At 36.0% G+C, this 14,333-nt stretch overlaps 2 protein-coding genes across 2 annotated transcripts in view; both read left to right on the top strand.

Moving 5' to 3' along the window:
* RPL37 (ribosomal protein L37) overlaps positions 1-14,333 on the top strand; it is a 346,904-nt gene that overhangs the window by 34,180 nt on the left and 298,391 nt on the right. The window lies entirely within an intron of this gene.
* OXCT1 (3-oxoacid CoA-transferase 1) overlaps positions 1-14,333 on the top strand; it is an 83,114-nt gene that overhangs the window by 34,180 nt on the left and 34,601 nt on the right. The window contains exons 8-9 of the mRNA XM_062017847.1: positions 11,202-11,309; positions 13,944-14,055. Coding sequence (XP_061873831.1) covers positions 11,202-11,309; positions 13,944-14,055 — 220 coding nt within the window. The remainder of the gene's footprint in view (positions 1-11,201; positions 11,310-13,943; positions 14,056-14,333) is intronic.

The following is a 14,333-nucleotide window of genomic DNA, read 5'->3' as shown; positions in this document are numbered from 1 at the left end:
CTGTATGAATTTGTATGTACTTTTATTTATATGTCTTAAAACAGTAATTTGTTTTCTGTGCTACTAACACCTTTGATGGAGATTTTTAGTGAAGAAAGAGATTAGACATTCAAACTGAATATCTTTCAAAAAGTTCACAGTGTGAGTAATTGCCTACTGACATGAAACAGATGTACTTTTTCAGTGGTCAAAGCATTGAGATTTGTAAAGCTTACAGCCCTGTAACTATTGCTGCAGTGAGAATTTTTGAGTAATTGCTTGAATCAGTAGCTCTTCTTTTGCAGAAGCCTTCCCTGCAAATGCTATAGAATAGAATTGTTTGGTGAAGAAAGTGAGGATTTAAGGAGATTAAAGGATTGAGATACCAACACTATCTTGATTTAAAATCATGCTGATTTTTCAGGCTGCAGAAGATGGTAAAAGAATGGATGGGGACCACGGAGTGGTTGTTTATTTCTCTACGTTCCTTGGTGTTTATTTGGAAGTCACTTAGTCTTCCTTTTTTTTTCGAAAACTGTGTTAAATTGCATTGTAGAAAACTTGCAGTCATGAAGCCCAGTGTATGGAAATGCACTACTTTTGACATTCCAGTAAATTAGATACTAAGTTCCTTAGTTTACCACTTATGATTGAGCTGCAGAAAGCGATAGCTGAAGGAATCTTGAAACAACTTCATTTTAAATAGGCTGTTGTGGTTTTTGTCCAGCTGGAAACAGACCCATGAGCAGCCCCTCCCAGTGGGACTGGAAGAGAAGAATAACCAAGGGGCTCCTGGAAGTCCCCAAGGATGTGGAAAGCTCACTCACTGCTTGTGGTCTTGGGCAAAACAGACAGGACTAGTCCACTTGGGGAAGAAGAAGAAAATTAATTTAATTTACTATCAACCAAAACCGTAACAAACAGAGAACACAGAGTGCAATGAGGATGAAAAGTATGACCAACCCTTTAAGACCACCTTCTCCCCATCCCTTCCTTCTTCCTGGAATCAGAGCCCTGATTCCAGTGTCTTTACCTCCTTCCCCGCCAAGTGGCACAGAGGAGCAGGGAGTAAGGGTTTCAGTCAGTCTTTTCCTGATGACTACAGCTATTTGTCTCTCTTCAGGGCAGGCAGATTCCTCACTGGCCCTCCCTGCTCCAGTGCATGGTCTTTCACAGACCTGGTAGCCCTGCACAGGCTGCTCCAATGTGTGTTCATCCTGAGGGCTGCAGCCCCTCTCTGCCTCCTGTGTGGGTCTCTGGGGCCCTCAGGCTCTCCAGCACGGCCTGCGCCATGGCCGCCTCCTCACACAGTCTCCTGCCCATCTCAGGGCAATCTGTTCCCCTGCCATAGGGTCTTCCTGGAGCTGTGGGTCCTGCCAGGGCCCTCCATGGGTGCAGGTGGACAGCTGTTCTCTTACCATGGGGTGCAGGGGTCCTCCCATCTGGCAGTGCTCCCCCTTTCTTTCTCTGACTGCAAAGTCTACATAGTGACCTCCATCTTGTCCCATTCCTTCTACTTCCTCCTCCCGTTGCAGATTTCCCATTTTAAATAGTGATGGTATAGGTAACAGATTGGCTGAGCTTGGCCGGAGGTGGGTCTGCCTCAGAGCTGGGGGAAGTTTCAAGAACTATTTACAGGGGCCACCACAGCAGCCCCTCCTTCCCAAACAAAGATCAGCTCTGCACAAATCCATCACACAAGCCTTTTACGCTTTTTATTATAGAAAAAAGAGCACATTTCTTTCTTGCATTAGCCTGCAATAAGTCAAATGTATTACATCTTTTTTTCTTCTTCTTCTTGAAAAAAGCAGGGAAAAGCTATATTCCTGATCAAAATGTGGGAGGTATGTAGGCAATTGTCTGTGTAAGCAATGGAACAAGGAGCATTTGCTCCCCCACCTCAGCTCTCAAAGTGTGGAATTTCTCAAATACTGAGCATTAAGAGCTGTAAATGAAGGTACAAATGCATGTAGCTGTTAGGTTTTTTAGGGAAACTAAATTTCTTAATACAAATAATTTCAGTTACTAATTTTTTCCCACAGTACCTTTTGTCTATTTTGATAGACACTTACATTTTTATGCTGAAAGTTTCTCATGGTTGTCTCTTGTTCTTTTAAGTCAGTTAGGTTCTTATGCACCATTTTTTTTCTGTTGCTTTGTGCTGGTTTGGTTTGGTTTGGTTTTGAAAGTTCATATTTTCAAAAGTCTTGTAGCTTTTTTAACATCTTGGGATAAAGTGAGATGAGAACAGACTTCCTAGCTTGCACAGCAACACGTCCTTGATGCTGCGGTATTTGGTCACCTCCTGTAAGGCTTACATGTGCTTTGTATTTGCTTTGGCCACTAGGAGTTAGAAAAGACTCCTGTCTCCCGATGCACATTGAGGAAGACTCTCCCTTGATTTTCCTGAGTTATGTAGACATTCAGTTTCTCCTGTTGTTCATGCTATGTTTACAAGTTTTTGGTTTTAAATTTTAGAGAACTGTGATAGTAGATGTGCTTCATTCATTCAAAGTTAAAACTAATTTGGGATTTTAAGAAACTCCACATTTAAGGGATGAAATTTAGCTGACATACAAGTAGAAATGAATTTCTGTTTGGAGTAGATTCCATCAGATTCCATCAAGGTTGAACATATGCTAACCAAATGTATCTGATTTAGACATCTGCTAGGAGGCTTATGTGAAAGAACTAGATAAATTACATGAAGTTGGCCACCCAATCACCCACTTCAAGACATCTAGACTTTCAGACACAAAAAGAACAAATATTGCAAAATGAATGTGAAGGTTTCTGAGAGCACTGTTGTTTTCTTTCAACTATTCAGAGGACTCAGAGATAGCAAAGGCAACATTAATGTATTTCTATTTAAGAGGGCTGGGGTAGGGACGGGTTAAAAACCTAAACAAACAGTTTATCTAAAAACCAGTTAAAATAATTTATGTTCTAAAGTTTAAGCCAGGTGATATTGTCTTGGTATGCTTTAGTTGTTATTCCTCTTGACTAATAAACACAGAGACAGAATAGAAAACTTGGTATGTTAAGGAGATTAGAGGTCATACTTGTTATGACTTTGAATATCAGATGTGCTAAAGACAATTTTCACCATAGCTAAAGGGAAAGAAATCAGAATTTTCTCATTAGGGTGTGACAAACAAAAGATTTCTTATTTTGATGGTGTGAAGAATTGGTTTAATGTGTTCCTGTCAGCTTCAGCATTAAATAGTATTTTTGGTTCAGTAGAGCACTTTATTCTCATTTTTTTATGTCCATGCATGCCTACTGCTTTCCTTTCCAGGTAGCTTTAGGAAGGATAATGATTAAATGTAAAAAATGTGTCGTTTTTCTTAAAATTTGTTACATACAATCTCTTGATACCCACATTCCTGAGGTTTCTGATTAACCTGTTGAAAATGTCTAAAGTTGTCTGACATACTACCATCAGTTGTTTTCTTTCTTCCAGTTCTTTCCCTAAAAAAATACTCTTTATCAATCTCTAAGTCTGTGGAGATGTTTTATTGATCTTGAATATTTTTAGGTTTGGGTCATCTGCTATGATTTTGAAAGTGAAATGGACCAGACTGATCCCTTATTGAGAAAGTGATGGCATTAAAGTAGTTTTCAGAAATCTTTGAGAACTGCTGTCTATAATGAATATCTGAAATAAGGAGGGTAACTGCTACATGTGTGCACATAAAATGTCATTTTGAGATGACGTCTCATTTCTTCATCTCTGATGAAAAACTTACGGGGTTTCATTTTCTTACTACAAAGAACCAGAGACACGGTTTGTTACAAAATAGCTGCTAGTTCATTGTTTTACCCTGATCACCTTTTTATGACTCCTGCTTTGCATGCTCTAGTTACGTATGGGTATTCTTTGAATTTGAGGGTGGTTTAATTGGACTTGTCTGGAAAATACAAAGAATTCCTCTTGAACGGTGCAATTTTAGGTTTTCTTTTGGGTTTTTTTTTTTGTTTTTTTTTTCTTTTCTACCTCTCCTTCCAGCAATTAAATTCTTGTTTTCATTTTTGAAAGCAGAGTTTAATTTTTTGTCCTGACTTTTAAGTTACTTTTCTTTGAATACATAGCAGATGAGTTCTCTTTCAGGCTCTTTTCATAATTTCTCTGATATAAGAATATAAAATCTATTGTTGAGATTAAAGCTAGCTTTTTTTTTTAAAATAGGTTCAATTCTTCTTGATAATATGTGCATAATTTTAATTTTTAAAAGTAAATTATTTATTTTTACCTTCTAAACTAATGTAGGTTACCTTCTAGTCTAATGTATTTTGAAAATATGAGATGAAATATGTGAATGATATATTTAAAGCATCATATGTTTTGTTTGCAAAAACGTTAAATGATGTAATTCCAGTAGTTAATATTGTTAGCAGCTGTGCTATGCTGGAGTGGAAGGGCTTGAAATGCGGTCAGTTACCTTATTCAGCAGAGGTACTTGGTACAGGTTCAGCAGTTTCTTTTGCTGTTAGCTAACCCTTAACAAATTAAGACTGTGTTCTCTGAGTGTGGGTTTTTTGTTTTTCTCCTGGCTCTTCTCCCATTATTTTAATTATTTGACTGAAAAAAATAACTACTTAATGTAATATTAAAAAAAACCAAACCAAACATAACCTTCCAAAATTGCCTTTACTAGATCTGAGAAAGCAATTTTATATATATTCCATATGGATGGTTATGTTTCATTTTGTGTTACAAATTTAAGTACTGAATTCAAATTGGGTACTTTATAATTAAAAGTTAAGAACATAATGATGTTCCTGTTTTTGTTGTCACTACTATCATCCAGTTGAGTATAGTAAAAATAAACATTGAGGTCTTTAAAATCACCTCATTTCACGAAGAAAGCATAAATCATAAAATGTGATCCCAACCAACATAAGTTCATTCATGGCTTAAATTAAAACACCCAAGTTTTAAGAAAGGTTTAGGAAGAGATGACTCCTTAGGTATTCCTGCTGCAGGAGTGTGGGCTGGTTGCTAAAACGGACTGGTGGATTGCTGGATCTGAAAGTAATCTTCCATACTTTTAACTGAGTTAATTTTACAGTAGAAAAATAGTATAAAATACAAATGAATGGATTTAAGGAAGATCAAAACATCAATCATTATCACTTTTGCTATTTGATGCCTACGGAATTGTATAGACCTACTTGTGCAAATTGTCAGACAAGCAGTTCTGTGAATTTAATGAAGTAACTTCAGTAACTAGTAATAATTAGCAGATTGCTTTTTTTCTTTGTTGTCTACCTTGTAAACATCTTGAGGAAAAACCTACCAGTTTCAACTTATACTTACATAGTACATTTTTATGGTACATATTTGTAGGCATAGTTGATAGCACGCATTTATTGTTGAAATAGTTACTCTTTTATAAAAGCACGTCTATTGTGATTTAAGTGAGTATGCCTAAGTGAGTTTTCCTTTCGGGTAAAACTGCCCAGTTAGAAGGAAAAAAAAGGTGAAAATACATTGTTTCGAGAATGATACTTTCTAAGCATTATTCCTATGAGAAATTTCAGTGTCTTCTGACTCTGAACATATTACTGAAGCTTCAGAATGTTCTGAATCCTGTGACTAGTTTAAAAATTTCCAAAGAGGTGTAGTACTATGTATATGATAGAACCTTTTCAGAGGTGGATGATTAAATTTTTCATAATCTTTCGTGCATGTACAGAGCTTTACATACAGATAGTTTCTGCAGATAATCAAGTATGCTATGTCTTTTCTTTGTGGTTATTATCTCAGAACTGCTACGCATGGGTATCTGGAGCAGTTAATTTAGTGCAATCTATTTTTTTCTTTGCTGTCAGCAATACAGCATGGAGGAAGAGGTTAAATGCATGGAATGGAAAAGGGAAGTTGAAAGAAACAGGCAGCAGGCGCAGAGAAGTGTGAGAGAAGAGATGAAGTCTGAGGCAACTAGAAGTAGAAGTAGTCAAGGGGATTTAGAACAGAAGACAATGGTGAAATGAATATAATCTATCAGAGGCTCCTACTTTATAGGAGAATCTGTAGTCACCTAGTAAAAAAACCACCAGGATAAAATTGTAGGAGATTTAAATAAGTTTTACTTCCTTAATGATCAGATGTGACATGGTGGCAACACACATCTCACTGTTTTTCTATGTGCTGTTTACAAAAGATAATAGTCTGCTAGAAACCATGGTAAAAAATAAAGGTATATATGGATCATCATTGGTATGGAAGAGGGAAATAAAGAGCAGTTGTGTGCTATTCCTGCTCTGTGAAGAAAGAAAGAAAAAAAAATTGCTTTTGCAAAATTTTATGCAAAAATTTCATACAGTGAAATTACAGGAGATAATGAGAAATGTTCTTCATACTAAGAACATACCTGTTTTTTTCCAAAGAAGAAGAGTTACTGGCCTAAATGGACCCTCATCATGACTCAGTCTCATTAGGCTAAAGGTACACAAGTAAATCTGAAGTTTCCTGATTTTTACTATTCCTCTGCCCCTCAGTATGCTTATGAAGACATTCATTCCAAGTTTGGTCGAGCGTTATTGTGGCAATTATTGACCAATATGTGCCTTTATCATAGTACTTGGTAGTTGTTTGTTTTTGAAGTTGTGATACCATCTCTTCTCCAGGATGGCTATGACTGACTGTCTTTTTGTTACCTTCGGGATTTGGCAGGAGTAGAAATTTTGTAGTCTGACTGGTATAAAAGTCAGAAAAGGACAGAACTAAGCTCAGTAGATCCTCTATTTCATCTCCCAGTGGGTAGGCAGAACTGAGTAATTAATAACCTGTTTTGCTCTTTTTGTGTAGCCCAGTAAGTCTGTACAGAGTATATAAGAATATAAATTCTTGATTTACAGTGACCTGCTTTCAGAGCACATTCCAGTCTGAAGTCTCAAAGTTTTTTGTGAAGTTCAGTTTAAACCATTAAAATTCTCTTTTTTCCCGTTATTAGTCATTAGCCATGGGAAATGTTTGATCACCATTTCTGTGATCTTGAGTGAACCAGCCACATACTACAACTTTTCTTCATAGCTATTATTGTGGGATTTGGGCTTTTTTTTAACTTCTAATGATTTTTAAATGTTACAATGAATTTTGCATTGACATCCTGACTCTTCCAGTAGTGAACTGAAGAAGTGCTTACATGAGTTTGTCTTGAGCATCTAAGGGGCTAAATTGAATTTAATTTCTTTTTTGTCTTGGGTAGTTGACCAGTTGTAATGTTTTATTGTACTTATGTTCTACTGGGTTTTTCTATTATTTCAGTTAGAAGAACAGGTAGTGATTGAGAGATTTAATAAAGCCAATGTAAAAATAAGATACTTAAAAATGCTTAGGCTTTGTTATGCTCACTCTCCTCCAGTCTCTTTCTCTCTCTCACCCACCTACACTTGCACATTTTGAATTTTTTCCCCATAATACTGAATTATATTGTCATTTCTGGTTATAGCTTAGTTTTATGAAAACCGAGATTTAAAACTGAAACAGCAGAAAACATTTCATGTATCATAAAGGACCTAATAGGTTAAAAGGTACATACTCAAAGAAAAGACCTGTATATTTTCAAGTTTTGACATGAATAGTCACTGAAATTTCCTTGGCAATTTTTGGTCAAGACTCAAAAATTTGGTTCTTTATCTTCCTCAAAGTCAATAACCTTTGTGGTTCTCCCTTCTCTGTCTGTAAGCCTTCAGAAATTGTGAGATAAAAACTGTAGAAGGTTTTCCATAAGAAAAAGTTTCCAAAAGAATTTCCATAAGAAAAAAAATCTATCAAACTACTTTAAAAACAGGAAAGTGGACCTATGTTACAGAAGGAAGTGATACTGTGAAGCAAATGACCATTGATTCTATGAGCGCTGATACCAAAAGGAATGGCAGAAAGCACTTATGAATCATAGCAGGGAACAGCTTTTATGTTCTGGGTGTACTTGGAGATACACCAGTATTCAGAGATGACTGAATGAATTCATTCTGCTACTATTGTCAGCAATGAGACAAGATTTGCAAGAGCATGTATACCAAGGAAGAAAGCCAATGCTTTAAAACTCTTGAAACACTGAAAAGATTCTTGAATCAGACATCTCAGCCTTCCCAGAATGGGGAATGCAACCTATACAGTCTCTTGAAGTCAGTCTTTAGCTTTACCCATGTAGCAAAGATATACATATTTTCTATCTTCCATCACATTGATAAAGTTAAGATTTAAAGTGAACACATGTGATCAAAGCAACCTAAATGGTACCAATATAAAAGATCCGTTGTGATTAGTTCCCTCTTTATGCTTTGACAGACTTTGTATCTTTTAGGTGAGATGCCATATGATAATTTCTGATGTTTACAGGGATTTTTCTGTACATGACAAAATAAAGCCTGAGGCAAGGTAAGTAGGAAGAAGAGAGAACTAAAGGATAGATAAGGTGGAGGGCAGAACAGGAAGAAATCTCACACATGTTCTTTTAATTATTAATATGAGTGCTCTCCTGCGTGTCTCATTGATGCTTAGGCTGTGGATGTGTTACAGAAAAGACTCATAAAAGGAGTATGAAACCTGAAATGGAAGTGAATATGCCCAGCTACAGATCTATTTATTTTTACACTGTGATTCTTATCTGGAAAGGTGCTTGTGGTAAATCTTGCAATGATCAAATAAAGCTAAGTTGCTGATTTCCATATCTATCAGATTTTCCAGTTTCACTTTTCCTTGGTACAGCTTCATCAGTGGTAGCAGTGCTGACACTACTAATGGAGGCTGCTGGCAGCCCATCTACAGTGTCTCAGGTGGAGTATCATCTAGTTGCCTGTGATCAGAGTTGGGAGAGAGAGTTGGAGCAATCAGATGACATTTGTATTTCCACTGCACAAATTCCTCTTTTTGGTATAAACATGCTGATTAATTTCATTTGCAGAAATAGATATATATTTCAGCAGATATTACATGCAGATTTTTCATTGCTTTTCAAAATGCCATTTTATTACTCTGTGGATATTTTAACATAAACATACTTAATTTTAATTACATTTGATGCTTATTTCAGATAATGATAAAACTCGGAAATTGCAAAATACCAGTCAGAATAGTGACAATCTAGCTGTGAACACAAAGATGTTCCAGTCTGAAGTAATCCATAGGCTCATTTAAAATCTCTAGGACAAAATACTGTTTGTCAGTGTTTTGTTCCTTTGGGATAATAAATGGAAATAATAAATAATTCTGTTGATGATTCTTGAGAGGAAAAGCTGTTGTGCTGACTACTATTTCCAAAGAAACAAGGTACTAACTGATTAAGGGAATGGGATCATTAGTAAGAAAATTCCAAAATTTATTGTTAGATAAATTATTTATTCTGTGTAGTCTGTGGGGGTAGAGATAGAGTCTGTCAAGTTTTCTGACAGCATAATTCTGTTGACGTTGATTGAATTGTGCCAGCAAAGATTGTGAGTTTATAATTTCAGCTACTGAAACAAGTAAGTGTAGTTCTCTTATGATAAAGTTCAAATCAGTAATAATTAGTATTCCCTAGGCCTAATTTTCCACCTGATAAGTGAAGACAAATTTGATCAGACAAGGTGAATTTGGAAATTGTACTGGTAGCAAATCATCTGCTTGTATATGATTTCATTGAAAAAATGTTGAGTCCGGCTTCTCCTCCCTTTTGAGCATGTTCTGACAGTAATCACTGCATCAGGAAAGCAGTGTGTTTCATCTTTGTGCCTCAGGATTTTTTTTGTTTACCCTGTATTTGACTTTTTCTCCATATTAATTTTAAAAGTCATGTGTAAAATGAGAAACTTTAGATAAGAGAGAGGGTATGGATGCGATTGCACCATGTTTTTTTTTTTTGTGAATGCAGTAATTTGAATTTTTAAAATATTGTTTTCATTGTTAACTCCTTTTGTGGATAAGAGATTTCTAGATATATGATTCTGCTCTCCATGACCACTGAGGTTGCTGGCACTGTGGTTGTCTTTTCCTCTCCCTTATTACTTTTGCCTTAGAGATTTCAAAATTTGTCTCTTCCTGTCTGCATACCCCAGGGCTTCTTCTCAGGATCATCTGAAACCGATCCTGTGGTCTTTAGTTTGTTAATTTTTCCTCTCCTTCTGCTGCTTTCAGGGTGGATTTTTTTGTTGTTACACTGCAAGGCACTGTAGGAAGATAATTGTTTATCAGATGTACTGTAGATTTTATTATTGATCATATTGTGCAGTAATGGTAGGATGTCAAATTGCATTTTAAGCTCTTTAATGTTGTTTAGTGTAGCCACTGGTGATGGCTGCTAAGTGATGTGTCTGTACTGATATGTCATATCCTGAGTCTGGTTTTGGGGTTCTTAGTCTTTGAACATTCATCTAAAACAGCATCAAATTATTTAATTTTTATTTTAGTAGATTGTTTCAGTTGTTATCTTTGACATATTGCTTTATAACCTTATACATTTTCTCTGTGATCAGATGCAATTCTAACAGCAGTGTCTGTGTTGTGGCAGAGCAATATGTGCTTATCACACCTGAGACTTCTGAGGGCCAACAGCAGATATGGCTGAGGTCTGTGCTGCTGACGTCTTGCCATTAGCAGGGTCTTGAGCTAGACCATGCTGAACTCAGATGTAGAAGGAGGGAAAACCCTCACATCTGTGGTGCTCCTAAGGGGTGGCCTTTCAAATCTACTTTGTGTGGATCAGTGCCATTTTGTGCCGAATCTCTGTTTCACTAACTGCAGAGAGTTCTAGATCTTCATGTCTTTCTTGCAATCAATTATTATAGTTCAAATGTTTTCAATTTTATTTTTGAGTACACTGTGAAGAAACTTCAAGGCAACTTCTGTGTTTGCATCCTTAAAGTTCATATTTCTGCTTTGTACTCCTGACAATTTGTTACCAGTATATTGTTTCCTTCTATTTGAATGGAAGTTATTTGTAGGTACAAACAACTCTGAAGTAAAAGTACCTGATATATTTCTTCAAGGGAGTTGTACAGATTGGGCCATTAAACCATAAACTATTTTCTATTTTTATGTAGAGATACTCTTTGAAAGAAGAGGAAAGATTAGCTTTTAAAATAAACTATTTTAAAGGATATATCTCTTTTATCTCATTCCTTAGTTTTCTTAATTTGATACATTGTATATGTAGTATTTGGAAATTCATTGCTAATAAAATCTATCACTGAAAACTTTTGTCTAAACATTTTAACTCTCCCTTTTTCATCTGCAGGTGGAAGAAATTGTTGATATAGGAGCATTTGCCCCAGAAGACATTCATGTTCCCAAAATCTATGTTGATCGTCTGATACGAGGAGAGAAGTTTGAGAAGAGAATTGAAGTATGTAACTGAGCTGTATTGTCACAACATACTTCCTTGGGGTGTATTACAGAATTTATAGGGTGTTTACTCTAGGCACTAAGGCTTAGCACTGAGAAAACAGTGTGAGAAAGATCTGTCAACTTTTGCTGAGTACTGGAGCTTAGGTAGGTGCTTAAGTAGTAAGTAGTTAGGTAGAGAACTGAGCATTGGGTCTTTTCCTTATACTTCAGCCTCTCTGGTTCAGTCCAGGAATAATTTACAGCAACTGCCTGTAGTAGGAGATGGCTTTAAGGCAGTTGAAAATGTGAAGGAAAGCACTACTTCATTCTCCTTCCTTCTCTTAGTTCACCTTCAGTAGACATAACAAAGGGAACACCTAGACTAGGAGCTGACAAATATTTTCTTTTCTACTGGAGCGCTATTTGACATGTAGGGCCACTCTCTGTTTATGCTGTATATTGAATTATGTTACACTGCAAAGGTTCTGGAACATTTCTTTGCTTTTCTTTAATCATGACCTTTTTCAGCCAGTAGCGTCTCTAGTCTGAACAAAAGATGTGAATAACTATTAAAAATTGCACCAATAAGAAATAACTATTAAAAATTGCACCAATAAGATTTTGCCACTGAAAACATCCAAGAAAATGATGATTATGTAATTCTTGTTCTTTCTGTGGCTTTCCCTCACCAAGTTATGTCCCTATATTAATTTTGGTGATGTGAAAAAGCTCTTAGAAGTGCAATTTAAAATTCTGTATTTCTACTGTGTCTCCATACTCTGAAGGTGGGAATTGTTCAAAATGTTATCAGAATTTCTGGTGGAGGAGGACATATATGACACAAGAAAAAAAAAATCTTTCATAAAGGATTTGTAATAATTAGACTTTTATTATTAAAATCAAGTCCCAAAGTCTTAGAAAGCCATACTAGGGCTTTTCTCTGAGTGAACTCTGTTCATTCTGCAAAAGCGTGTTGCATGTTGTTGAGTACATGACTGGGAACAGATGTGGGGGCTTTTCCCCTCATTTTTTTGTTCTGTGAGCATGTTTTGTTAGACTGAAATTAATGGACTACTTCCTTCTTCTGAATGGATGCAATATCTCACAGAAAAGCTTTCACTTTTCATAAGCGAAATCTGTTTTGTGTTTATAAAGCTGCTGTTCTTATTGTAGTTTGGCAGTGGGTGAAGAGGTGACTCTCTGTCCCTGAAAGGTCTATGTACGAACACCTGATTTTGTTTGACTTGGCTGCATAAGTGAATGGACCTACCTAGTTAGCTGTCCCCCTCCCTAAATGCCTCAGAAAAAGAGGAACTGAGAGTGAGAGGGGTAAGAAGCACTACTACAAACTGCACAGAAAGTTCTAACAGATATTAGTTTTGTTTGTGTAATTTTGTAATTCTGGCAGTGACACTTCTGATTAGTAAAAGTATAACAAGGAAAAGTATAACCTTTCATATATGTTATATATGAAAGGTTATATATGAAGTGGCTGTATGTATGAAAGTAGTATGATAGGTAGTAAGAGGAGAGATAAGGAATAAAGAGAAGAAGGAGAATAGTCCATCATAATTCTTACTGGATTTAATAATCATTCTTTCTGGATTACTTGCCTAATTTGACTTAGCTATGGTCACTTCAGTGCAAGCCATGCTTTCTATCCAACCCTATCTTTGCCTACAGGGAAACCCTCTGTAACTGTTTTTTCCAAAACTCACAAGTGAAGCAATTATAGGGAAAATAACCAAAGCATAAAAAGGATGTTGCTGGGAAATTTGGGGGGATTAATACTGACTGTTTCTGACTGCCTAAGATAAAAATTACTTCCAACATAGGGAGAAAAGACAGTGCAGAAATTCTTCTGTGTTGATAAAAAGAAAAAGAAGATAATTTTGACTGATGCATTCATCATGTCCTGAAGTAGGAGAGACCGTGGAGACATATGAGAGTTCAGTATGTGATGTTGCTCAGAGCCTTTTTATATGCATGAGAGAGATGCACAAAGAACATAATCTATTTAAACAATAATTTACAAAAAAGGTCTTGCAAACTGTTTGAATGCCATGGCATTTTCACCAATATGTGATTTAAAAACTATCAACTTAAGGCCAGGAAATCTCAGGAAAGTGCTTCAGGTGGCTTTGTGCAAGATTATGCAAGATATATGTTTTAGAACTTAGTTGTTTTTCTCCAAGTAGCTTTAGATGACTGGCATTTGTCTGTCTCACTTGTGTAAATCTAGAATAGCATTGAATTGGATCAATGCAGAAAGAATCCTGTATTTATATCTTAAGCTGATGTTTTACAAATCTATTTAGGTATCTCTAGGGTAGTGAATCTCAAACTTGCTAGTATTTGCACTAATGCTTGATGCCTTCTTAATTAATTGTCTACATATCACATACTCTCCCAGCGAGGCAGTGAAACAAAAAAAACCATTTTGCTCTAAGGCTATCATTGGGGATATCCAATGCTTCTGTTAGCTTAGATAAACTTGAACTGATAGAATGAAAGGTCTTTTTTTTTTGTAGAAAATGCATAAATAACATTATTCTCAGACCAAGTGTCTCATTGCAATCAGAAGTCAGGCTTTTGTGTCTTAAGAAGCAAGAATTTGTATTCTAATCTTTGCTTATTGTGACTTCTTTTGCAGCGCTTATCAATTCGAAAGCCTGAAGATGCAAAAGCCAAGCAAAAACAAGGAGACAATGTGAGGGAGAGAATCATCAGACGTGCTGCTTTAGAGTTTGAGGACGGCATGTATGGTATCCTTCATTTGTGCTGTAGGTTAAGGTAACTACTCGTTAGAATAACAATTGCAGCTCTTTTGTTAAGACAAGTTAATTATCATGCTCATTGTCTTTCCTAGACCTTGACATTCTCTCTGTTGGAATAGATGGGATGTTAAGACTAGGATACCTGAGGTTTTTATACAGATATATCTGAAGAGCTTGTTACCATTTAAATATTTTGTAAGATTTTTTTGAAAAAGTTATGTATGTTGGAAGTTAAGCTTACTTGTGTTGTGGGTTTTTTATAATGT

Source organism: Colius striatus, chromosome Z (genome assembly GCF_028858725.1).
Source record: "Colius striatus isolate bColStr4 chromosome Z, bColStr4.1.hap1, whole genome shotgun sequence".
Classification (NCBI taxonomy): Eukaryota; Metazoa; Chordata; class Aves; order Coliiformes; family Coliidae; genus Colius; species Colius striatus.
Note: the sequence above shows the minus strand (reverse complement) of the source record. Positions and strands in the feature narration are given on the sequence as shown.